This window comes from Artemia sp. Qi Xiang Cuo, chromosome 21, assembly GCF_049724085.1.
Source record: "Artemia sp. Qi Xiang Cuo chromosome 21, ASM4972408v1, whole genome shotgun sequence".
Lineage (NCBI taxonomy): Eukaryota > Metazoa > Arthropoda > Branchiopoda > Anostraca > Artemiidae > Artemia > Artemia sp. Qi Xiang Cuo.
In genome coordinates, this window is record NC_142814.1 from 26996012 (window position 1) to 27021163 (window position 25152).

The 25152-nt window shown below is 36.1% G+C and overlaps 1 protein-coding gene across 1 annotated transcript in view; it reads right to left on the bottom strand.

Moving 5' to 3' along the window:
- The window catches only part of LOC148939395 (multiple epidermal growth factor-like domains protein 8), a 55730-nt gene that overhangs the window by 22295 nt on the left and 8283 nt on the right, over positions 1-25152 (bottom strand). The window contains exons 2-7 of the mRNA XM_089106865.1: positions 18828-19088; positions 14907-15064; positions 11957-13064; positions 10854-10991; positions 8311-8482; positions 6503-6717 (exon numbers count right to left, since the gene is read on the bottom strand). Of these exons, the coding sequence (XP_088962991.1) occupies positions 6503-6717; positions 8311-8482; positions 10854-10991; positions 11957-13064; positions 14907-15064; positions 18828-19002 (1966 nt within the window). The 5' untranslated portion in view covers positions 19003-19088. The remainder of the gene's footprint in view (positions 1-6502; positions 6718-8310; positions 8483-10853; positions 10992-11956; positions 13065-14906; positions 15065-18827; positions 19089-25152) is intronic.

Consider the following 25152-nt stretch of genomic DNA (forward strand, 5'->3'; position numbering starts at 1 on the left):
CTGATTTTATCACTCTGGAATATCCTAGGGATCATGGGTGCCCATCGGCTGAATTTTAGGGGGGCTTACCTGGTCCTATCGGCACTTCCAGTGCTGTATAATTGAAATCTCAAGACAAAATATCATAGGCAGCGCGATATCGCTGCCTAAGTAAAGAGCAATGTGGACACAATAGATTGTTTGTTTTATAGACCAGGGCCCTCCTTATAGAAAGAAATGCCATAGGAATTTCAAAAAGAGGTCATGGAGGGCAAACAGCTCCGCCTCCCCCACGTAAATCAATTTCTCAAACACATCCAATCAAAAATTTGAGATAGCCATTTTGTTCAGCGTAGTTTAAAGGTCCAGAAATTATAACTTTGAGAATGACAACCAACCCCCTCCCCCGAACCCTCAGAGCAAGGGTCGTAGGTATGCCCTGAGGGAAATAAGGTGTTTATATAAAGGATGGTCATATAAACCTCAGAGGGGGGGCTCATTTGGTTGGTTCTACTGGCCTTTTTAACAGTCAAAAGTGATTGGAGGTCAACCAGACCCCCCTCCGTACACCAATTATTTCCCAAAACACATTCAATCATAATTTTTTAGATAGCCATTTTGTTCAGCGCAGTTGAAAGGTCAAACGTTTTAAGTATATTGGATTTGGATATTGAACATGCAGATTTTCAAAATAGCATATAAGCAATATCATAGGCAATATCACTCTATAATAGCTAGAAATATCATTGAAACATTTAAGCGGCCTAGTTCGATTCAATATTAAATGTTATCCTGTACTTTCTAAGAGTAAAAAGAGATTGGAGGATAATCAGCCCGTCTCTCTTGTCGATTTATTTCCAAAACACATCTAGTCAAAACATCTAGCAAATTTAAAAATATTGGACATGTCAAACCCCCACAATTATGCAATTGGCCAATTATGCTATATAACTAAATGATACTTTAAAACTAAAACAAAAGGCATTGAGTCTGGGTTTTCCAATAAGATAATCCAGAAATGTAGCGAGAACGACTGGGGCAATAAGTTGGAGCTGTTGCGGCGACCATATTACTACTTCGGCTCTTATAGTTTAAATAAATAAATATATTATAAATTTATCTGGGTTATCAAGGAGCATAGAAAGGATTTTTTGGGAATGATATTAGGTTCTATTTTTTCAGGTCAACTTAAGGAGGTACAAAATAAAATTAAAAAGTTTCTCCCAACATACAAATACCAAGCCAAACTATGTATTCTTATAGAAAAAAAAACCGAAAAGATATAAAAAATTTTTTTTTTTCATGAAAATGACTTCGTCAATAAAAAACGAACAGAAATCAATCTAAAAAAAAATTTCCCACAAAACAAGTTTTTCAAAGAAAAGTAAAGAGTTCCATTAAGCCAAAAATGGGCAGAAATGAAATCAAGTAATCACCAAAGCGTAAAACTACGACAAATCACTATCAATAAATAAATGCGACTCAAAATGAACAGAAATTGGAATAAATTGCCGATTCAAACTCAAAACGAGCAAAAATTAACATTAGTTGATAGCCCCCATGCCTTCTCAAGACCAGAGCATGATTTGTGCTTTACTGAAAGCAAAATATATTTAAATATTTTCACTTTTTTTACTTAAAAAAGTAAAAAACTTTTTTTAGTCACTTTTTTTACCCTTTTTTTATTTTAAGGAATAAATATCAGTATAGTTATATTAAACTGACAATCCACGGTTTTTTTTTTTTTTTTTTTTCAGTAAAGCCTAAGTTATATTCTGGTCTTGAGAAGGCAGGGGGTTTTATCAACCCTAGTAATGTTAATTTTTACTCGTTTTGAGTTTGACTCGGCCATTTATTATAGTTTCTGTTTGTTTTGAGTTTCATTTAATTGTTGATAGTGATTTGTGGTAGTTTTACGCTTGGAAGATTATTTGACTTTATGTCTGCCCATTTTTGCCTTAATAGAGCTCTTTAATTCTCTTTGAAAACTCATTCTGTGGAAAAAATTTTTAAATTAATACAAATATATGACGCCGTCATTCAGCCAGGGGGGGCTGGCGCCCCCTTGCCCCCCCCCCTCTTATGGCCGCCCATGCCAGGGATACAACCAAATGGATAGTTGCATAGATTTTCAAAAAAGGCCATTTTCACGCGTAATAAGAAATCTGACATTTCCACTAAGTAAGGTAGAGGCTATCATAATACTTGAGGGATTGAAAAAAAAACACCCGAACCATGTATGAGAGAAGAAAAAATTGTTTTCTTTCAAGTAAATCTTGCTCAGATCTTATACTTAAGTTCTAAACCCTTATAGAAGAATCAAATCAGTGGTACATTAAGATTAATATACTCCTCCTTGTCTCTGAAAAGGCTTTTGATTCAGTAGACCGTGAAACACTGAAAAATTCTGCTGTTTTGTGTTATTCCAAGAAAATAACAACTCTTATCACAGCCTTCTAAAACAGTCCTGCATTAAGACAGCGATCAGAACTACGAGATATCTCAAACAATTTTAGTAGCACGGATGCCTTTTATTGCTTGCTGTTTGAATGAACTATAGCCTACTTCAAAGGAAGCGACTGGCTTTGAAGCTACAGTCACAAACAAAATTTTGTCTGAAACAGCGGTTCCATGAGCTCCTTGACAAAGTAAGCGCTAAAGCAGAGATGGTTGGATTGAACATCAAAATTGACAAAACAGAATCTATGATAACGTCAGACTTCTCACTTGAACTGGTATGTAGAAATCACAGAATAGAGAGAGTTTATAAATTTAATACTTCTGAAGCTGGTTCAAATAGAAAGAGGTGCATTCTCAAGGGTACAAAATGAGATTAAAAACGTCCTGTGTCAATCCTAAATTCTTGCTCAACCTTCCTAAGACCATAGGCGGACGTGCCTTATTTGCCTCTCATTCCTGGCAATCTAATGGTCCTATGTCAATTTTAAATTCTTGGTCAACCTGAGTGGAACTCTAGGCAGGCTTGTCTTCAAAGACCTAACACACAAGTACTTGTCCAATAAGAGAGTCATACTTACTCCTGCCATTTACCCGTGCCATTTAAACATTTTTGCCTCTCAATTACTCGGACTATCTGTCTAAAAAAAAGTACGTTCATTCCTCAAAACTGCGACTACTCAACAACAATGTCAGGTCAGCTCTGTTGTAGGCTAGCGAGTCCTAGAAACCAAATACAAAGACCAAGACTAGCCGCACTCGAAAACATGCGCTTCAGGCACATATTAAACGTCAACAGGCGACACAAATTTAGTCAGCTGAGATTACTTGAGAACTCGACAGCTACTTATTTCTGAACCAGTGAAGCAGAAAGGATGAAGTAATCTTGGAAACGTCTTTAAGATGGAGTAGTCACAGGTTCAAGTGGTGAAAAATAGGGACTCTTTTAGTCGAAAAAGGGACCTCACTAGGGACCATTCTGGGCACAAAATGGACCCCGAAACTCAGTTTTCAGAAAGGTTTTGAAAGAAAAAGCAGTGAGTGACACAACACCAAATGACCCTTGACTAAGAAAAAAAACGGGAATGACCATTTGCAGACATCTTTACATGATCAGAGGCCAAGTGATAATTAAGAAACCGATCACCTGAGAATCGTCATGGGAGGAGTTTTTGCCTTCTTTTTTCCTGAACGCATTACCTTCGAATACAAAAATCAGATACAGAATACGATGAAAGAGATAAGAGTACGGTAGCTAGAACACACAACATATGTGTTTCCCTTTTGTTGCACTGCCTTCTACTGGAACAGAGATGTGATACGTAACTGTTTCTTTGAGTCTAACTGTTGCTGGTTCTTTGAGTCCCATCTATCATAGCCTGCGCTAACTGTATCTCGACCATGTCCTTCTTTTCAGTGCCTTTTTTGAGCCGGTTATGAGCTTCCTTCAGTAGCTCGTCTGGCTCTTTCTAGCGGATTTGGCTAGTTTTATCAAGTCTTCAGTGACAGCAACATTTTGCGCACGTCCTCCAAATTTGCCCCACCTATCTATAACAAACAGTTTTGCATTCAAAGTTCGCTCATTCATCAAAACTCTTTCTTCGCTGAGAACTCGCCCGGAAATGGGGAAACACCGTTCAATGCTGGCTGACCCGTGGGAAATGGTCAGAGCATTTTTTACGACTTCGGACAAGTTTGGATATTTTCCTTCTTGGATCATGTTGTTCCACTTGTCCTCGATCCTTCCTGGCTCCGATGGAAGTCCTGATAACTAGACTAGTTTAAACTCGTCAACTAACATGTCTTTTTAGGTCACGATGGGTACCTTCCTGGCAATATATGATAAACTGTGAGCAGAAACTGGCTTTGAAACTTCATTAGGATGCAGAAAAGTTAACGCTTTCAACAACTGCTTTCTGCCCACTTCATCAACGGTCATCTTCCGGAAATAGGGTCCAAGAGCTTCGGTTAAAAAATACGCGAACTTAGCTCACTCGAAGGAAAAGTTCTTGACCACTGTATCACGGACCATTTTTCCATAAACATTGGCTATTCAGTCTGCGGATTTCCCAGAATAGTCAGATTCAATCATCTTCAGAGCCCATGTAATTCCTGAAACGGTTTTTTCATCCCGCACTACGTAAACACCTAGGTGAATGGGCAGTTTTGCCGGTTCACCGCTCTCCATGGAAGATGCTGCCGAGAGATGAAGCTGATTCGGCGTTAGCTTTATGATAACATTCTTCTTATATTCAGCAGTTCTGGCGTTCTGCAGTAAAGCGTATGAGCCCTTATGGTAGACAAGCAATGTATTGCAGATAGAACAATAGAAAGAGAACAAATCTCCCGGAATGGCTCTACACCACTCTTTCATTTGGTGTCCCGTCGCATCTTCCTCTTCCAACCAAGTCTCCCAGCATTTGTACTTTCCCATTCTAATTCTAATGTCCGTGCCAAATTATAGTCACACTTGTCGATAAAATCAAAATTACGCACGACTACACCACCAATTACGTTCGCCATTCGTAAAGTCTCGAGTTGAACATTATTCAACTTTCAAGCATAAATTTCTTGACTGATCAATCAGAGTCAAAGTTTAAGGCATAATTTTTAAAACTGGAAAAGACGGAAACTTAGAACAGCGGTTTTTCTATTTGGGAGAGGAATCTGACAAAAGTTAAGAAGGCTTAACATTAATAGAGAACAGTTGGACACAAATCACTGTTGGGGAAAACTCTTTAAACTAATTTCTTGCAATTTTAATTTTTTTGCTTTTTAAATACAAGTGTGACGCTAAAATCAAGAAAATTGCCTTGTCATACATGATATTTGGCTTTATTTATGGATAGATGTGACTACGATGTGGCACGGGCATTGTTGAGACTTCAGATCTTAAACTTAAAAAAAAAAAGTTAGTAGAAAAATATATAGGCTATTACCATAAATGTATTCAAATAAAAAAGGGCACTAGTAAGTAGTCTAATGGTTCAAGAAACGTATGAAAGCTCAAAATCCCGCAAGAAACCTGGTTTTAACACCGCCTCCTTCATACTTTGTACTTCGAGCTATTCTCTTATTTTTTTCTCTCTATGTGCAACAAAGTGACAACCAGAACAGTGTTTTCGAAACTCCAGAGGCAAAGGGGGTCACTCCTTTTCGTGACCTGTCCTGTCTGCTCTGTCCAGACAGTAACGCTGTAGCCTGTGTTTAACAACAAGTTTTGTCTTTCTTAGACAAGCCAAAACAGGTTCCAAGAATCTCAATCGAAACAGAAATACTGAAAACCGCATACTCACAGGTATTGGTAGCCTTCAAGACACGGAACTTTAAATCAAAGCAGGAAAAGGGGCTTTAGGGACCTTTGTCAATTAAGGGACCAATAGGAACCTTAACTCGATTTTAGGGACTTTGTGGCAGTCCTATAGTCAAGAATTCGGTGTCAAATAGAGCAATAACAGCCATTTGGGCGTCGACAGTTAGGGAAACCGAGAAATCCGCCAAGATGCACCTAGACCGTGACCTGTGATGTGTGCATATGTCGCTCGAACATTGTGAGAAGATGTCTAAAGAGGCTTCACCAATGCCCTCAGCTGCAAAGATGGAACTAATTTCTAAGTAAGTGAGTTTCATCTGTTTAAACTTACTACTTTCAAATGTTTAAAAAATCGATTGGCTAATTGTATCTCTCAATTTCAGAAAAATATTTAGTCTAAAATAAAATTCTAGTGACAGTCCGGTATTTTGGAGGGTTTGAGGGGCGGTACTACCACCCATATTTGTGCAAAGTAATTTTATCCATAATAGTTTTGGTTCATTTTAAGATTTTATTTTGCTCTTTAATTTTCGGGGGAAAAATTTGATTTTATAATTTAACAGTTTTTATCTTTTTATAATTTAGCCAAACCACGTAGCAGAGGGAAAAAGGAGATAAGTATTTATGTAAAAAGTACAAAATAAAATGAACCAAATGCACTTTTATTCTCCAGCCGAGTCATTCTCTAGGCATGAATACATTTACTTTGGATGTTTATAGTATTAGGATATTTCTACACAAATTTTTACATACCTTCTCTCTTTTGGCACTTGGCAGACTGAACACACCAGACACATTTACCCCTAACACAAGCTTCACAGCTGCTTAAAGAAGAGCAGACACCAGGGCACGGTGTGGTTTGTAAATTTGTCGAACAATTTGCGCCATTATTACGCCGAGTGCAAGAGCCATCAGTTGGACACCAGCCACATATCGGGTTTCCAGTGCAACTCACCTGAGCTTTGTATCTAAATTATAAGAATTCATAATGATTTGAGCAGAATGATAAAGATATGGAATAATAAGAGTAAAAAACAAACAGGAAAAGAAACTTAGATATGAAAATAACGTTTACTCTGGGTTCACAAAGCTACAGCACAAAGTAAAATATTGGGAGTAGGGGGGGGGGGGAAGGGGCGTGTTGTTGGGATTGTGCTCCTGCCTATTATACAACAATTAAACGAGGCTAGCTAGATATTGCTAGATTGGATTGGACACCATTAGATTGGAAGTAGGGGGGAAACTGGTGACAATGTTCCCCTGACTTCACGACTACAATTTTTGTTTTATGCAGAAAAGCCTACAAACAATTTTTCACAGCAACTAGTCCTGAAATTTGAATAAAATTTACTATCTTTCAATGTAGTACAGATAGAAAAGTGTAATAAACAACTAATTATTCGAAATAATTGAGATTGGCTAGATTTTGCCAAGGAGCAGGGCAATTCTGAAATCTTGCCTTTTGCATATAAACTAGAAAGAGAAGTCTGACTTCAACCAAACTTCTAGAAAGTGAAAGCTTGTGTTCTAGATAGATCTTTCAGGGGGTCAAGACACAATCCAGCCTTCCAGGGGAAAGATTCTTAAATTTCGGTCATTTGACCAAGTTAGGTCGATATCCAACACCCTCTTCTGCTGGGTGTTCTTATGGCGGGAGTTTAGGGACCCTCCCTAATGATGTTGAATTTTGCCGTGGCCCACTAAAAGACACAACTAGGAAATACGCTTTTACTTAAATCCGACAACTCTTTCTAGTAAATTTCCACCCCTCCCCCTTTCCCCCTACTTCTTATTTAGCATGTACTATGAAGTAGGACTGAAAAAAACTTTTTTTTCGACAACTGTCCAAAATTTTGAAAAGTCCCGAAAACCTTTTCTTCTTCATTTCACAACTCGACTTCAAATTTATTTGTTATCGTTTCTGGCCTAAAAACTACTGCTTACAATAAGCCCCCCCCCCCCCAAGAAAAAAACTACAAAAGCAATTTTGTCCTATTTATGTTCTTTTGCAAAAATAAACATTCGATATTTGGTTCTTTGAGTATATATTTAAGGGGATCATCAATCCTCACGTGTTTGTCGGATTTTTAGTTCCACTTTCTTCTAATTTTTCTTCAAAATGTTTGATCAGAATTTTTTTTTTTTTTTTTTTTTTGTTCTTTAGATATAATGCCAGGGATAATAATGATACTACAAAGTAGTGAGAATGGCTCTGCAAAGAAGGAAGAGATATGGATATTTTCATTTTTTAGATAGCTAGAAATAAAACAGGGTACAACAATGTCCATGGGGGGCTATTGTACATTGAAAGAGGGCATGAAAAAGCTGTTTTGGCTTAGTTAGAAAGAAAGCATGCAATTATTCTAATTAAATAAATGTCAACTTCAAATTCGAGTGAAACTGACTTTCAATCGAACCGTTAAACTACCTACCGTTAATCAGATCAAACGCTTTTGTAGGTCCACTACTGAAAGACTGAGCAAAGTATTATGCTTTTCAAGCTAGTATAATATCATCAATGGAAACAAGCAAAAAGCTAAAATAAGTAAAGACAATTGTACCTATAGCAAAAATCATAACCGTCTTTTTCTGATCCTACAAGTTCATAGGGAACACGATAAGACCAGAGAGATCCTTCGGGTGAACCACTATATCCACCATGAACAACAACTTCAGACCCATTGCGAACAGTAGCAGCTTGGGCATATCCAGGGCCAGGCCCATTACTAAAATCTAAAACAGAACAAATGTAAAAATAATATGCAGTAGCGCTGTCTATCTTTTTTCGGTGAATTGGCAAATATTCAGAAATACATTTCACGGACCAGTCGAAGCTAATACACACAAAAAATAATAGTATCAAAGCATATTAAAGGTACAATAAATTAAATACTTGTTATTGATCTAATCTCAATCCGTGGAAATTCTTAAGGGTTGAAGCCTGATAGTTTCTGCCAGTGATTGGAAAAGGGGAACTGAATTTATGCACAACAATTTAATATTTGACATTTTATTTCTGAGCCGTCCCCGTCTTGATGTGAGCAAAGAAAAAACTCCGTAATGCAATGTCCCTTAAAAAAATTATAATCGCGCTTTCAACATCTGGAAGATCCATTGACATTTTGAGAGTTTAACAGGATTTTTTATAAGTAGAAGATCAAAAACACAAAAAAGTACCCTTCTGGTCAGCAATTTTTCAGAGGGAGATTCCTTCAGACTAAAATTGAAGGGGGTCCTACTACCGGACACAATCCACAGGTATGATATAAGAGATTAGATTGAAAGGGTTTTTTTTTATTTTATTTTTTACTTGGATAGAAATTTGCATGCAAAGATGATTGCGAACGAAGAACTCTTCACTATAAAAACATCAGAGGTCTTGTAAGAAATGACAAGAGCTAAAAGGACTTGCATTATTATCAAAATAGGTTTAGTTCATTTAGTTCCAAAGAGGTAAAATTTTTCATAAGACAGGTTATAGACTACAAAGAGAGGTATAAATCCAATTGGGACGATTTTTTGACTAACGTAAAAAAAAGTACTTACGGACGTAACTTATATACGTAATACTTTCAAAATTATTAAATAAAAGACAAAGGGAGAAGAAGAAAATCATAGGCTCACAAGTTACATCAATAACTGACGTGAGCATTAATTGAATCGTTTATTGCTGAAAAGGGGTATTCTCTTTCTTACAGCTTTGATGTTTTTATATTCCATATTCAATCACCCTTCCATCTAAACTCTCCTGGTGCTCAAAGGACCAATTCCTAAGTCAGGTCAGATCTATACAGCTTTACTGAGCACCATAAAAAATATTTACTTTGCAAAGTGAACACAGTCGTATCCATGTCCGCTATTTACCCAAATGTCATAAGAATACTACTATTACTGCTACAATGAGATGGTATTAGATCTTAACAAGTTCTCGACAATGTCATGAAAACTACATTCTATCTCAAAAAAGTTATCGAAAATGAAATAAAAAAGAGTAAGTAAACAAATTGATCCTATACCTGTCATAGGCCCTACAAAAGACTCGCAAAAAGTAACATTGGATTGAAAAAAAAAAAACGAAAGCAAACTGTTAGTCTCCTGAAAAAATAGGCAAACTTCATCAATCTTGTAAAATAAAATACACTTAAATAATTATCCACAAACAGAACCTCCAGTTTGTACAGGAACCTAAAATTGTTTAGGCCAAAGTATTTCTTTCAACATATCAAGCAGTAAGATTCACATTGAGTGGAGCTTCAATTTGAAGCGATAGTTTATGGTACTATTTTAATAACACAATTATATATCATTTTAAGGACTTATTGTTCAGTCCAAGGTTCTCTAAGGATAGGGTTTTGAAATTCTGACATTACTGTAATTTAATGCATCATTTTGACAGCATGTAAATGTCTTGCTACCACAGATGACAAAGAAACTGAACAGATTCTGACCCTCTGAGTCCATCTCCTTAGAAAACTGGTCTGGTCGAAAAACTGAACCTCTTTAACTTCGACATAATACTAATGTATACATTGCTGTAATCTTTCAGACTTTTAATGGACAAAGTTCATGCTGTGGTGTTACCGACAGTTTAAGGGGGGGGGCTTTTTCATTGATGATACAAAAAGTTTTTCAAAAAAAAGGAGGAGGCCACCTAAAACCTTCCCCTCTCTTCCTCTCCCCATTTTGGCGCCCCTGAGCTTATAGTTGTCACGGTTTCCCAATTAGAAACAAGCTGGCAATCAAGAAATTTACAAGGTTTATTCTTTAGTTTTTTCTTCGATTTTTAATATTTCTTGTAACTGGATTTTTTTTTTTTTTTTTTCTAATAAGATGACTGATGTGCACGTAAGCATTACGTCACCATTAAAACCAGTAGATTATAACAAAGTTGTCTTAGAAATACGAATTTTTCAATTATGTAAATTGTTTCATTTAACTAGAAAACATACATTGTACAAACAATATTTGAATACTTCTGTATTAGCTTATTCACAGCTTCGCTTTTGAAAGAAGAGATTCATTTGGCTAACAGAATAAGAAATCAGAGAAACCTTAAACAAAAACCATGACATCAAGCCAAAATTTAGCAAGAGTGAATTCTTACCGGTAAGAGCAGGATCAAGAACACTATGAGCTACCCAAACATGGCAGTCCAGGTTATAGAAATATATTTTAGAATCCATACAGGATGAAGAAGATGCACCTATGTTTGTAAGGCCTCCCATTACCACCATATATCGACCTAAAATAGAAAATGAGCAGTTAACAAAAGAGACATAAAAGAATTCAAATATTTTTGCAGTTTGCACTTACTTGGTAATAAATTCATAAATTGTTTCCCGAAGTGATTCTTTCCTTCGAATCCAAATCTCAAACATAAAAAAAAAAACCTGAGAGTCCTATCTTAAGCCCCAAGCTAGCATAGCTTTAAGGGTGAAGTCAAACTTGATTCTTGACTGCATTAGATCAATGCATCCTATTTGTCGTATAAAAATTGGGCTTCCCCTTAATACCATGTAAAAACAATGTGCCTGTCGTGACTATGCGGATGAAATCAAAAATTGCACAAGCCAAATCTAAATGTGATTTTCTGGTTATGACCAGGTTGGTTTCTAATAAAACCTGTAAGACGAATAAATAACTAATTCCCTTGACAGTACTTAGCCTATGGCTGAAAGCCACCTGCAAAGTTCTAACAAGTCCTATTTTTGCAAGTCACAAAAAAAAATGTAAGCACAATAAGAAATCCTTATATCTAGTTCAGTTCAGTTCAGTAGGCAGATTTAATAAACCAAAAAATAACTTAGGTTTAAAGAAAAGCACACATTCCAAATGAGGGAGCTAAGAACCTCAATCACATCTTTTCTGCATAATATGCAGTGTGATCACCGATCCCAATCTTAGGTACAATCTCACCTCCCACTTTAAAAATGCCAATTACCTTCCTTTTTCTCGCCCAAGAGAAACCGCTTCATTAATCAAAAAAAAAATTCTCAAAAATGAAATAAAGTTAACTCTTAACATTTTTATCTTTTAGCTTAATGTTTGCTTTATCTTTACATGTTTAAAAATTCAAATATTTTAAAGATCTCCCCATAAAATCCGAAGCAAATATTTCAACATGATCGCAGAGTATCAACGACTACGTTAATTAGGACCTATTACAAATAAACTAAAAGATGAAACAGTATAGTCAAGAAATATTACCTACAATGACCGTAGTATGAAAAACTCTCCCAATAGGGACGTGACTTTCTAGTCCACTCAATTTTTGGTTAATCTCACTTAGGAATCCTTCCTGTAAATCTAGTAAGAACATTTTGTTACTAAGCTTGGACTCTTTTGCTGTGTTACTAATTAATCCTCCGTAAATTACCACCAAATTAGATTGGTGATCATAAACACTAGAATGTCCAGCCAGTGCAGGCATACGAGCTCCTTTAACTCTCACTTCCGACCAATCTTTGTGAACTGTTAAGTTTTCATCTATTTTTATTGAATAAATTTTTCCAGAGTAGAGCCCATATTCATTGACACCACCAATTAGATACACAGTGTCATTGATAGTAGTTAATGTATGTTTGTGCAATTTTGGTGCCCATTTACTTTGAATTAATTTCCATTGGGCTGTTTCAAAATTGTAAAACCACAGATCATCTTTCACATAGCCATCATCTAAAATGCCACCAAATAGCAGAAATCCATTCCTAAATTCACAAATTTTATGAAAATATCTGGCCTTTGGGGAATGCATATTTTTGAACATTTCGACGTTATCACTAACTGCACGCTTTACAAATAAACGAGATCCATTATGAAAATTAGGTTCTGAAATTTTATCACTACTAAAATGAGTATTTCCATTTTCTTGAGATTCTACATTGATATTTGGCAAGTCTGTACTTGTGCCTGGTACTGACAGACTTTCAAACACTGTGCTTTTGAAGCCTTTTATATCAAATTTTTCACTAAAATTTGTCCACTTCCCATTATCAAAATTGTACACTAACAAATCACCAAAACTAGTATTCAAGTTTGTACCACCAAACAAGTAAAGCTCATCATCCATTTCAGAATATATGGCTTGGTGGCCTAACCGTAATAAGTCCGATTTTGGTAAAGCAAAATCTAGTAGTTGCCAAGCACTATTTTGTGGGAATAAATTTTGGGCACCAAAACAAAACATGGATGATGCTGCACAATCTCCACATTCAGTCTGATCTCCACTTTGACAGTTGAAAGGGAAAGCTATGCTATATACCAATGAGAAACCTCCACTGACTTCTTTAAGATCACTGAACAGATAAATCAACATCTGAAAAATAATAGCAATTCAATAGACGTATGATGATAAGGCAAAATTGATTGTAAATTATGCATACAAAAGGTCAATAAGTTTGGAACATAGTTTTAAGAAAGTTTTAACAAGCTTTACTACTAGAAAAGTTGCTGTGAAAAACTTCTTAAGACTTACTTTTAGACAAGCTTTAATTGCCTGATGTGCTTAAAAAAAGCCCAGGGAATTGAATGAGGTGACACAACTGGTCATGGTTATCAAACATGATAATCTGATTAACAGAAGCATATTGCATATTATAAAGTAAGAATTTCATTGTTTTGTGCTTTTTTTATATAATTATGCATCCAAGGTCTAAACCTAGAACCATTGGGATGGGGGTGAGGGTGCATTGCCAGAAAAGCAACCATAATATTTGGAAAGAGCGTACAATTAGGAATCTAACGGTAGGTCTAGTATTAAAAAATATATAGATCCTCCAGAGCCATTGATGGCACAAAGGGTGTCGCATCGACGTTTCATTTGCTAGATCCTTTTTACAGGCACACATAGCAGGTATGTCGTCCAACATTGCAGTAGCAGGAAACGAATCCTGAGCCACGTATTGCCAAGCAGAGCATCAATCCACAGTGCTAATACATGGCCATCTAATGACTCTAATCTTATTTATTTAACGTGTTTCTAAACGTGAAGTGTCATTTGCACTTTACCGAAACTCAAATATGTTTCAAACATTTTTCTTTTCCAATTGTAATACTAAAAAATCGAAAATTTATGTTACATTAATTCTTGAGTCTTGGATTGCTTAGATTTCCAGACATAAGTACAATCATACATTAAATATTCAGTTTATTTCATTAATATTTTCCACTCATCTTTAATATTACGGTGATTTTATTTTTCTTCAATATTTTAAAAATTAAACCACACTATTTGAAATATATTTAGCTTCCAATAAGACAAAAATTACGCAACGGTCTTTAGGAAGTTTAGGGGTATGGTGGGGGGAGCAAGAAGACCTACTCTTGTTCGTAGTAATTTATGTTTGTTTTGAGCTTGACTTGACCATTTATTTTAGTTTCTACTAGTCTAAGGATTTACTTATTCGTCTATATCATTACAGTATCCGTTATCTTTCTTTTTGATTGTATATTCTAATTTCTGTTGTTTTGAGGTTTCATATATTCATGAATACTGATTTCTATTCATTTTTAGGTTGAATAAATATTTCTTTTTCGGAGAAAGTTTTTTCTTAAATTAATCTGGAAAAAACAGACACTTTCAATGACATTTGACAACATGAAGAACCTGACAATGAAAATACATTATTAAGGTTTACTAAAATAAGCGTAGGTATAAAATCATGAGTAAATGCCTTAATCCAAAGCAGTAGCAGCCTCCAAGCCTTACCTACATCATACCCAAGAATTTTGAAGGAAATTACATTCTTTTGGTCGTAAAGTGGTCTGAAACATTTTAATCTATATGTAGGACACTGAACTATTTTTAAGTTTTCAAACCATGCAGACACAGAAATTCAGCAGTTTTATGGAGGGGGTGAGTTAAATCAGAAAATAGTGCATTCATAAGCCACTAATTTTGGACTTTGCAGGAAGGGAGGTTCTATGAACCAATCTGAGGGAAGGGTACCCCCCCCATTGTGTGCACGTATGTATGGGATTATATAGTATAATCTTATACATACATTTGGTTTATATACATAAGCTTGGTTTATAACCGAATTTCGTATTGGCCCACTGATGTTTAAAAAGGCGTTATTATCTTCATTAATGATAATCCATTCAGTTTGTTCAGTTTTGCTAGTTTTTCTTATAAACACAAATAGAATGACAGACATACTGATCCTGATGAAGCAAATACAGCTTGTGGTTGAAGACTGCCGCTGTAAGAGCCAATAATGGGAGCTTCTGTTGAGTTTCCATTGTAAAGAACCAATCGGTCGCTACAATGAAGGTCTATGTATTCGAATTTTACATAGATGTATTGACCAGTCTCACCTAAAGTGGAAACAAAATATTATAAAGAGTGAAACATAAAAAAATCGAGAACAGGGGTCTTAAGCAAGAGTGTCTACAGCCAATGGGGGCATGGGGATAAGCGCTCAGGATAAGAGACTTGATTTTTGGATACGTACTGCAGCTATGCTAAAAAATAATCTTTATGATATACTCATTATGATATTATATCCTACGAAGTAGTACGAAAAGAATTACAGTTTTCTGGATAACAAACTGAATAAAAGTCCTGAAAACCATAATTTAGTTAAAATAATGTGCTGCTTGTTATAGAGAACCATTAGGGAAGAGGGATCTCAGTATCATCTGATGTCTCCAGTGAGCTCGATCATGGAACAAGATTAGCATTTCTACATGATGGCTGCCATGGTTTTATTTTCTTGTTTTTTTCCCCTTGCTTTCTCAACATGTGTTCTACTTGGAGTGTTTTTCAGAATCTCAAACTCTGAAGGACTGGGTTAACGTCATACGTCAGCCAGGCAATAACGTATTAGGGTAGACATATGAGATGAGCATATAAAAAAAAGACAGCGTCTTGAAATGGCCTACATAAAGTGCACTGCATTGGCAGGGAACATGACTTCAGAATTCTTAACTTGATTGTACTACCAAGACCGTCCAACCCTTGTAATGTGATTATTCTGCACAAGGGTCTTTACTTTGCTGGCAAGGGCCTGCATTAGGAGCCAAATTTTAAATGCATAGAGCATCAAAGAGGCAACAAAGGCATTATATATTAGTTTTTGAGTCGCTCGAGCAATACATTGCTGATAGAAAACCCTTGCAGAGGTGAGCAAATATACTTACACATTGAAAATACAAACCAAACTCTTTGAGCTGAGCTAACCATTAGAGCAAACAATTGATCCAAGCTAAGAGAAGTTAAGGACGATTTCAACATCATAGGAGGCAAAGTTTCCAGTAATGGAGGCCTGATGTTCAGTCTCTGTCAATAATCATAATTTTTGTGTTGTCTGATTTGAATATTGCCGTCAAAGCCTTGTAAGACAAAGACATCAGCACAACGATCAGTTGAGGGAGTCCCATTGACGCTATAAAGTTTTTACATTGACTCTAAAGTTTTCATCAGGAAGGATTCTTCCTGGAAAAATAGTTCAAAAGTTTTCTAGGGGGTCTTCTCCGTCATGAGATCTAGGAAGTCATTAAATAATTCTGGTGCTGCAGCACACCCTTGGTGTCCTCTAGTCATGAAGAAGCCATTACTGTTTCTTCCATCAAAAGAACGCAGCTTTTAGTGCCTTCATAGAGGGCTCAGGCAAGACCAAAGATCCCTCCAACCGCTAGCAAAATGAGCCACGGTGATTGGTAATTAACAGAGTCAAAAGCAGCTATGAAATCCATTAAGGCAATAAGAGTTTTTTTTTTTTTATTGAATTCCATTGTATATCTAATTTTAGTCCAGCTTCTTAGTGCCTTCATCGTCGCAATAGAATGTTGCTAGATAGCTTTTGTAGAAGCATTGCAAAGAATTTGCTAGGGTCTGAAAGGAGAGTTATTCAACAGTCATTGCTACAGGGGAGTTGGATGCATTTAATCTTCCATATGGGGCATTTAGATTTTCATTTCTGTTGGGATAGGCTGCAGCCATAAAATTATGGCTGAACCTCAGCAGCTAACGATTTCACAACTGATAAGAGATGATTCCTATGGGCTTTATTGCTTTTTTTTAACTTTGCAGTTCCCTCTTTTGTTTCCTTAAAGGCTATAAAAAAGAATAAAGAGCATTGAAGAAAAACATTGTCTTGCCAAAATAATTCAGTAATATTTAAGCAGCCTAGAATCTTCTGATGAAAAATTATAAACTCTAAGCTTTGTAGTAAATAAGACAAAAGAAAATGGTTGATCTAAAATTAGGCAAAGAAGCTCAACCTGCAATCAAGCTTAGTCCCAAATCCTAGAGAAATATTATGATTCTGTTGTTCATTACGGATCTAAAAGCGATTTCAAGACGGGAGTTTCTTTTCTTACTTTGCAACCCATACCCAGAACAACAATTTAAACTGTGAACAATTAAACCTATTTGTTAAATCAGATATCAGTAAAACAATGAAAAAATCAGCCAACAGTCATTGCTACAGGCGGGGTCCCAATTCTGATTATTTAGTATTTATGATATTCCTATGGGTCTTTTTAATCCCCCATTTACACTCTACCATTCCCTGAAATTTGGAGCTTGTACTTTGGTAAACTCCAATTTCAATCTGAATTTTATGATACAAATTGCCCCATCCAAATAAGCAATACCAGGTCAGAGCAGGGCACACGGACATAAATTGTGGGGTGCTAAAGGCCAAAATTTATTAAAATGCTTACAAAAATTACCTGAAAATGGTCCAAGATATTTTTTTAATCCCTTAGCCCCCCCCCCAAAAAAAATTATAGGGTCTTGGCCCTTTCTCTGCACCAAACGAAAATGAAGAGTGAATTTCAAGGTACAGAGAAGAAATGTTATACCAGAATTTTCATGTCGTTTTTTTTCTGAGGGGGGATTTCTATTGTCAGCCCTTAGAGACATTGTCAAAGTTAAACCAAACATGTCCTTAAACATTTTTCAAAATACACAAAACGTTGGTCAAGACATCCAAAGCGTTTAAATTGGTCAAGAATAACACAAATTAAAAACCATGGAAACAAAGGCTTAAAAGAACAGTGAACACCAAGGTTTAGTTTATGAACATATACAATTTGCTAATTTTGTACATGGAATTGAAATAAACAAGACCATAACACATTTGCTGTTATTAAGCCAAATATTCTTGTTTTTTTTAAGCCCTTTGGCTAGGCTTTGAGAACTTTCTTTTGTATGTACTACAGGTTGAAGACTAGAAACAGCTAGATAAAATACTGATAACTCATTACTTTCGAAATCTTCCTCTTTTTGACAAGGCCTAAATGGTAAAACAAAAAAAACAATTAGCTATGTCATGGAGGATTATTAAAGACCTGTTTTCATACAGCATTGGTTTGCATAATCTTATTTTTAAGAGTTGATAATAATTAGTACCAACTATCTAACAAGTGTGAAAAAAATCTTTTATTTTTATGATCAGCCTTCAATTTGGCCACGACCTTGTTTCAAACAAGTTTAAAAGAACATAAAAAATAATTGGCTAAGTTTACCTTCGCAGGATGAAGTAACAAAAAAAACACAGGAGACCCAATGAAAAAGTGTGAAAAGAAAAATTCAAGGTTTAAATCCACTGAACCACTAAATTATTTCGTCCTTTCTGTAACAGCAATAAAAGGGTTTGTGGAGCCGTATTTAATTATTACTTTAGAGTTCCTTGCCCAGGGCGGAAGATTCAAAAGGAATATAAAAATTTGAAGCAATAATTTTCCATAGATTTTTATTGCCATCCAAAAAACGAATAAAAAGGAGAAACGAATAAAATGTACAGAAATAACAAAACTATTAAAAAGATGAGCAAGTAAAAAAACAAATAAGGTTTAACTGAAAACAACAATGCAGCATAACTGCAGCTCTTATAGCAAAATGCTATAAAATAGAAATTTGAGTTGATTCAAAGTTAGATGCTATTGGGATTTCTAGATGGAAAATACAAAGCAGCACACATTCTGTGTATGGTCATCAAGCTATATAAAAAGCATTTGAAGGCTCTTGAGAACATGAATAAATAAAAGTGTTTCAATTTCATTTTCAGTAAATGAAAATAAATTAAATTATAAAAATCATTAAAAGAGAACCAATCTTAAAAACACTCACCAATAATGAGCCATATGCAGTATGAATCTTCAAGATAATTATAGGGTCCGTTGCTAATTCTTCCATAGGTAGAATTTCTGAGGATGGATTTCTGTTTATCACAGGTATAAAATGGAACAGCCCATGAAGTACTTATGAGAAAGCTGAATGATGCAAAAAGGCCAACAAAATGCATTCTTCTTAATAGACAGGATTTTAAGCATATTTATACGGAATGTAGCACAACACAGATTCTTAGACAATTGAACAGATTAGCCATTCCTTGAAAAAATTGTATCGTCATTTGCCATTACTTGTTAGCTATTTGGGTACTTGTAAGGGGGTTGAAGTCCCCCTTCGACTACAACACTTGCACACAAAATGACTTTTCAGAAATATTACACAAAAACACAAGACTATAATTTGATGCAATGGTGTCCATTTGAAATTTTCGACAGAAAGAGAGGGAGACTGACCTGTAAAAAGTTTTTCAGAGTGCAAAGTCTTGAAAAAGCTTCTTGTAAGAAAAATGATATATTTATCTAAACATTGCACTTATATTTTTCTAAAAGATTTTTAGCCCTTTAAATAAGGCTCATCTCATTTTCTTTTAATCATTGGTTTGAACTGATTTTTTAGAAAAACAAAATAACCAGCAACACCAGGATTTAAACCCCAGTCCCCACACACAGAGGATTCCAAGTCTAGCTTGATCTACTTTTTTTTTACTTAATTTACTTGACACAAGATTTCAAGCCTTCAACTTTAGGTTATTCCCAATCTTGGAAGAATTGCCTACATTCTCCTTGCACAGGAAGGCCTAAGAAAACAAAAGCTTCTTTAAAGTTTCTAGATTATCTCAATAGGCTAAATGTCAATGATACTAATAAATAAAGGTCTATTTTGCAGGGCACTTCGTATCGAAGAAGCTCTCGTAAAAACTTGGAAAAGGGCTCATTCGATTGGAAAATTGGAAGGGCTTGTGCTGTTTCTAATAATCGATAGTGATTGGAAGGCAACTAACACCCCTTCCACGCCCACCATTTCACCAAACACATCCAATCAAAATTTTGAGATAGCCATTTTGTTCAACGTAGTTGAAAGATCTAGAAATTATGTCAATGAGGAGAACACTCACCACACAGTCCTCAGGGCGAGGGTTGTAATTTATGCCCTGGGGGCATATAAGGTTTTTATTGATACCGTTGTCGTAAAAAATTCAAAAAGGGTTCATTTAAAGGACTAGTGCCCTTTTTAATAGTCAAAAGTGATTGGAGGGCAAGTAACCCCCCTCTCACGCCCAACATTTCCCAAAACACATCCAATCAAAGTTTTGAGATAGCCATTTTGTTCAACGTACTTGAAAGTTCCGGAAATTAGGTCATTGAGGATGACAAACCTCTCCACAGCCCTCAGGGTGAGGGTTGTAAGTTATGCCCTGGGGGCATATAAGGTTTTTATAGAAAGCATTGTCGTAAAAACTTCAAAAAGGGCTCATACAGTTGAAAATTGAAATGGCTAGTGCCCCTTTTAATAGCTGAAAGTGACTGGAGGGCAACTAACCCCCCTCTCACGCCCCCAATTTCCACAAAACATGCAATCAAAATTTTGAAATATCCATTTTATTCAATGCAGTTGAAAGTTTTAGAAATTAGGTCTCTGAGGATGATAACCCCCTCAGAGCGCTCAGGACCAGGGTTGTAAGTTATGCCCTTGGGGCATATAAGGTTTTAATAGAAAGCATTGTTGTAGAAACTTCAAAAAGGGCTCATTTGATAGGGAATTGAAAGGGTTAGTACCCTTTTTAATAGTCAAAAGTGATTGGAGGTCAGCTAACCCCCCTCTCACGCCCACCATTCTCCCAAACACATCCAATCATAATTCTGAGGTCGCCATTTTGTGCAATGTAGTTGAAAGTTCTGAAAATTATGTCTTTGAGGACGACAACCCCCCCCCCCCCCCACACCCCTCAGGGCAAGGTTTGTAAGTTATGCCATTGGGGCATATAAGGTTTTTATAGAAAGCATTGACATTGAAACTTCAAAAAGGGCTCATTCAATTGGAAATTGAAAGGGCTAGTGCCGTTTTTGATAGTTTAAAGTGACTGGAGGGCAACTAACCCCCCTCTCACGCTCATCAATTCTCCCAATGCATGAACACAAAATTTTGAGATATCCATTTTGTTCAAAGCAGTTGAAAGTTTTGGAACTTAGGTCTTTGAGGATGATACCCCCCCCTGCACACCCCTCAGAACAAGGGTTGTACGTTATGCTCTTGGGGCATATAAGGCTTTTATACAAAGTGTTGTAGTAGAAACTTCAAAAAGGGCTCATTCGATTGCAAATTGAAAGAGCTAGTGCCCTTTTTAATAGTTGAAAGTGATTGGAGGGCAACTGACATCCTCTCACGCCCACCATTTTCCCAAACACATTCAACCAAAATTTTGAGACAGCCATTTTTCCAACGTTTTACAACTTACAACCCTACATTTTACAACTTACAACCCTAGCTCTCAGGGGAAGGGTTGTAAGTTATGCCCTGGGGACATATAAGGTTTTTATAGAAAGCATGGTCATATAAATGTCGGAGGAAGCTCATTGGATTGTTAATCAGACACTCTAGTGCTCTTTTTAAGAGTCAAAGTAATTGGAGGGCAGCTACACCCCTCCCCCCCCCCCCACACCTCGTATTGTCCCAAAATGCATCCAAAAGAAATTTTGAGATAGCCATTCTATTCAAAATAGTCTAAATATCATATAACAAGGCTTTTGGGATTTAAACACACCCCAGAGATTAGGGACAAGGGTTGTAAGTTATGCCCAGGGGGGTATTTAAGGTTTTTATGGAAGAGATGGTTGTTTAACTTTAGAAGAGGCTCAGTCTTTCTCCATGAAAAAGACTATGATAACATAAAACGAACAGAAATTAATTTAGAAAATTCTTCCAACAAAAAAAGTTTCAAAAAAAAGTAAAGAACTCCATTAAACCAAAATGAACAATAGAATCAAATAGTCTACCAAGCATACAACTACCACGAATCAGTATCAATAAATAAATGAAACCCTAAACAAACAGAAATTAAAATAAATAACAAGAGTCAAACTTAAAACGAGCAGAAATTAATAAGAGTAGGGTTCTAAAAGCCATGCTTTCTAAAAGCCAGAATATAACTTATACTTTACTGAAAAAATTTTCTTTTAAATGTTTTCACTTTTATACCTTTAAGAAATCAAAAATTAATTAAGATTTTAAGGAATAAATATCAGCATATTTATATTAAACTGACAATGCACATTTTTTTTTCAGGAAATTCGTTTCAGTAAAGTACAAATTATATTCTGGCTTTTAGAAAGCATGGGGTTCAGAACCCTATTCATATTAATTTCTGCTCGTTTTGAGTTTACTTAGGTGTATGAAGTAAACTCGTTTTGAGTTTGTGCCAAGCTTTGTGAAATATTACAATGATCTCTAGTGTTTTTATTCTTTAGTTTATTTTGTCCTAATGAAGTTTTATCAGATAATTTTATTCTCAATCTCAAGTGTTTTCATCCTTTAGTTTATTTATCCTGACAAAGTTTTATCAGACAACTTTATTTTGCTAATTATGACTAAGAGACATCATATTTGGGCTTTGCCCACGAAAGCTTTCTCTTGTTTTTCAATTAAATGAATTTGAATAAATGAATTTGAATTTAGGTTTTGGATTGACAAGAAAAAAAGTTAAAGAGAAGAAGCAAATACTTTGATTAGATCACCAATAACCAATTTTCAGTGATTAGAGTATAAGCCTAGGGTACCAATTCAGGAAGAGGGAGGAAGCAAGGATTTTGTTCCATTCTCTGCATAAAGATGTAAAAAGGCATTTCTCAAAATTTCAAGGGTATTTTTTGCTTGAGAAAAAGCAAAAAACCAAACTAAAGGTATTTTTCCACATCCAGGGGGTAATTTTACCCCCTTCCTGTATGCCTGTGTGTGCCTGTGTAGAACATGGTAAAGAAACAAAACAATAATTAATTACAATGATAAAGAGTATTATAATTCTAGTGAGTTCTGGTCAATAATCTAGTGACTTATGTGTTGATTTAGTGATTTTTTTTTCAATAATCTAGTGATTTTTTTGCTCACCGGGGGGGCAACCTGGTTACTTTAATGCCTTTGAGCAGTTTTTAGTATTCTGTATGAGCCTAAATTTCAGAGCTTATTACAGAAGCACAAGTAAGCCTAAGGGTATAAAAAGTAATTCTGTAAAACCACCTAACAAGGGACACAGCCCAATCTAGGGACATTTTCCCAGAAAAGTTGCTTAGGCCAAGATATCTGGAGAAGTTTTAAGGATACTGCCAAACTAAAATTACTGTCAGTAAGTCTTTTCATTTTTACATAGAATTGTGCCATATTTTGTTTAATTTAATGATTTTTGTGCTTAAAAAAAAAAAAAAAGCAAGAGTGGGTAATTTTGATTTATTTTTTAGGTCTGGAAGTGTTGTCTGGTGCTACAACTGGACGACTGAAGCAGAGCTGAGAGCTAGCTAGACGGATAGCTATATTGTCGAGGATGACTGTAACCAATTTTCTAAAGAAAATGTTTAGTTTCTAATTTTCTTCTTTTTTTTTTTACTAAAATCTGTCTTTTTCAGGTTGTAAAGGGCTTAATCAAGGGACATGATTGTAAGAAGAAAGCAGGTGGGCAAAATGCCCTAGAACGTGCTCTAGCCGCTGTTGACGACGGAATTTCTTATAGAGAAGCTGGTGATAAATTTGGCATCCCAAAATGTGTCCTCTATAGACATCATAGTGCAAGAAAAAGGGGTAATAAAATCTTAAAGATGGGAAGACCTCCCGAGATTGACGAGTTTCAAGAGGAAGAACTTGTGAAAAGCTTGGTGACATGGGGACAGATGGGCTATCCCATGACAGCTTTTGACTTGATGTGTTTTGTGAAGTATCACATAGATCGCCAAAGGAGATCATCTGGCAGATTCAAGGACAATATTCCTGGCATACTGTGGGCGAAAAAATTTCTAGAAAGAAACAGTGGTGAACTGTCAGAGAGAATGGCCTCAAACTGACGAAAACTGCAGTGAACTTCAAGACAGTCTTATTTCTTATCTCAGAGAAATCAGGTTTGGTCCTGAGGAGCCCTTGGGTTTGGCAAATGGAAACAATAACGAAGCGGGTCATGGCAGAAAAAAAGGCTAACGGTGCCTGCCGGCCGGAGTGTCAGAGGAAGGGATACTGGCACAACTGGGGAACAGTCTTCTGAAGAATCAAACTCCGAGGGCTCAATGCAGGTAGACAAACCAGTCGATCTTCCACCTAACACATAGCCACATTCTGCCAAAAAGAAGAATATGGCTCATCATTGAAAAAAGAAAACTGGTGCACGTAGTCAGAAAGTCAACTAAAGAAGTTTGGTACAAATCAGAAACAAAGTTATAAAGGCAAGCACTTCAAGCAAAGAAAGTGATGACGACCTAGTGGCCTATTTTAACAAAGACAGCAGCACCAGTGCTGCACTTGAGGATTACAAATTGCAAGGCTCAAGTTCTTCTGACTCAGGCACCAAACCAGAAGTTTACAGAGAAGAACCAGAAAGAGACGCCAAATTGACTATTGGATCCTGGGTTATAGTGAGCTTCCGGGACCCCAGTGACAAACGGAAGAACAAAAGCCAGAAGCTTTACATTGGGAGAGTAAGTGAAGTGGAGCATGGGAAAGTCACAGCTGAATTTGTAAGGAAGACCACCTCGCCTTACTTTGCATTCCCGGCAGAGGAGGACAAGGCCACATTCAGAAAGTCTGACATTATACAATTTCTCCAGCCTCCAGAGTTGACTCAGAGGGGCTGGGAGAGTAAGTGAAGTGGAGCATGGGAAAGTAACAGCTGAATTTGTAAGGAAGACCACCTTGCCTTACTTTGCATTCCCGGCAGAGGAGGACAAGGCCACGTTCAGAAAGTTTGACTTTATGAAATTTCTCCAGCCTCCAGAGTTGACTCATAGAGGGGCTCTGCAGTTCCAAGATATTGGAAATTTTCCAATTAACTACATCAGTGCCTAAGATAATTTATGTGATTCAAAGTGCATAAGATACTGTAATTTATGTGATTCACTGCATTAAACTGATTTTTTTAAAAGTTGTTTTGGAAGAAACTTGAAGTTGTTTTGGAAGAACCTCGTAGTCTAAAAGTGTAATCTATAAGTAATAGTGCCATATTGCTCCTGTAAATGAAAATAAACCTTTTTTCTAAAACATATTGAGTGTCCCTTGATAATTTGAACAGCAAAAACAAGGTCTAACAATGTGATTCAAGTTAATGTCCCTAGATTGGAAACAGGGCTCAATA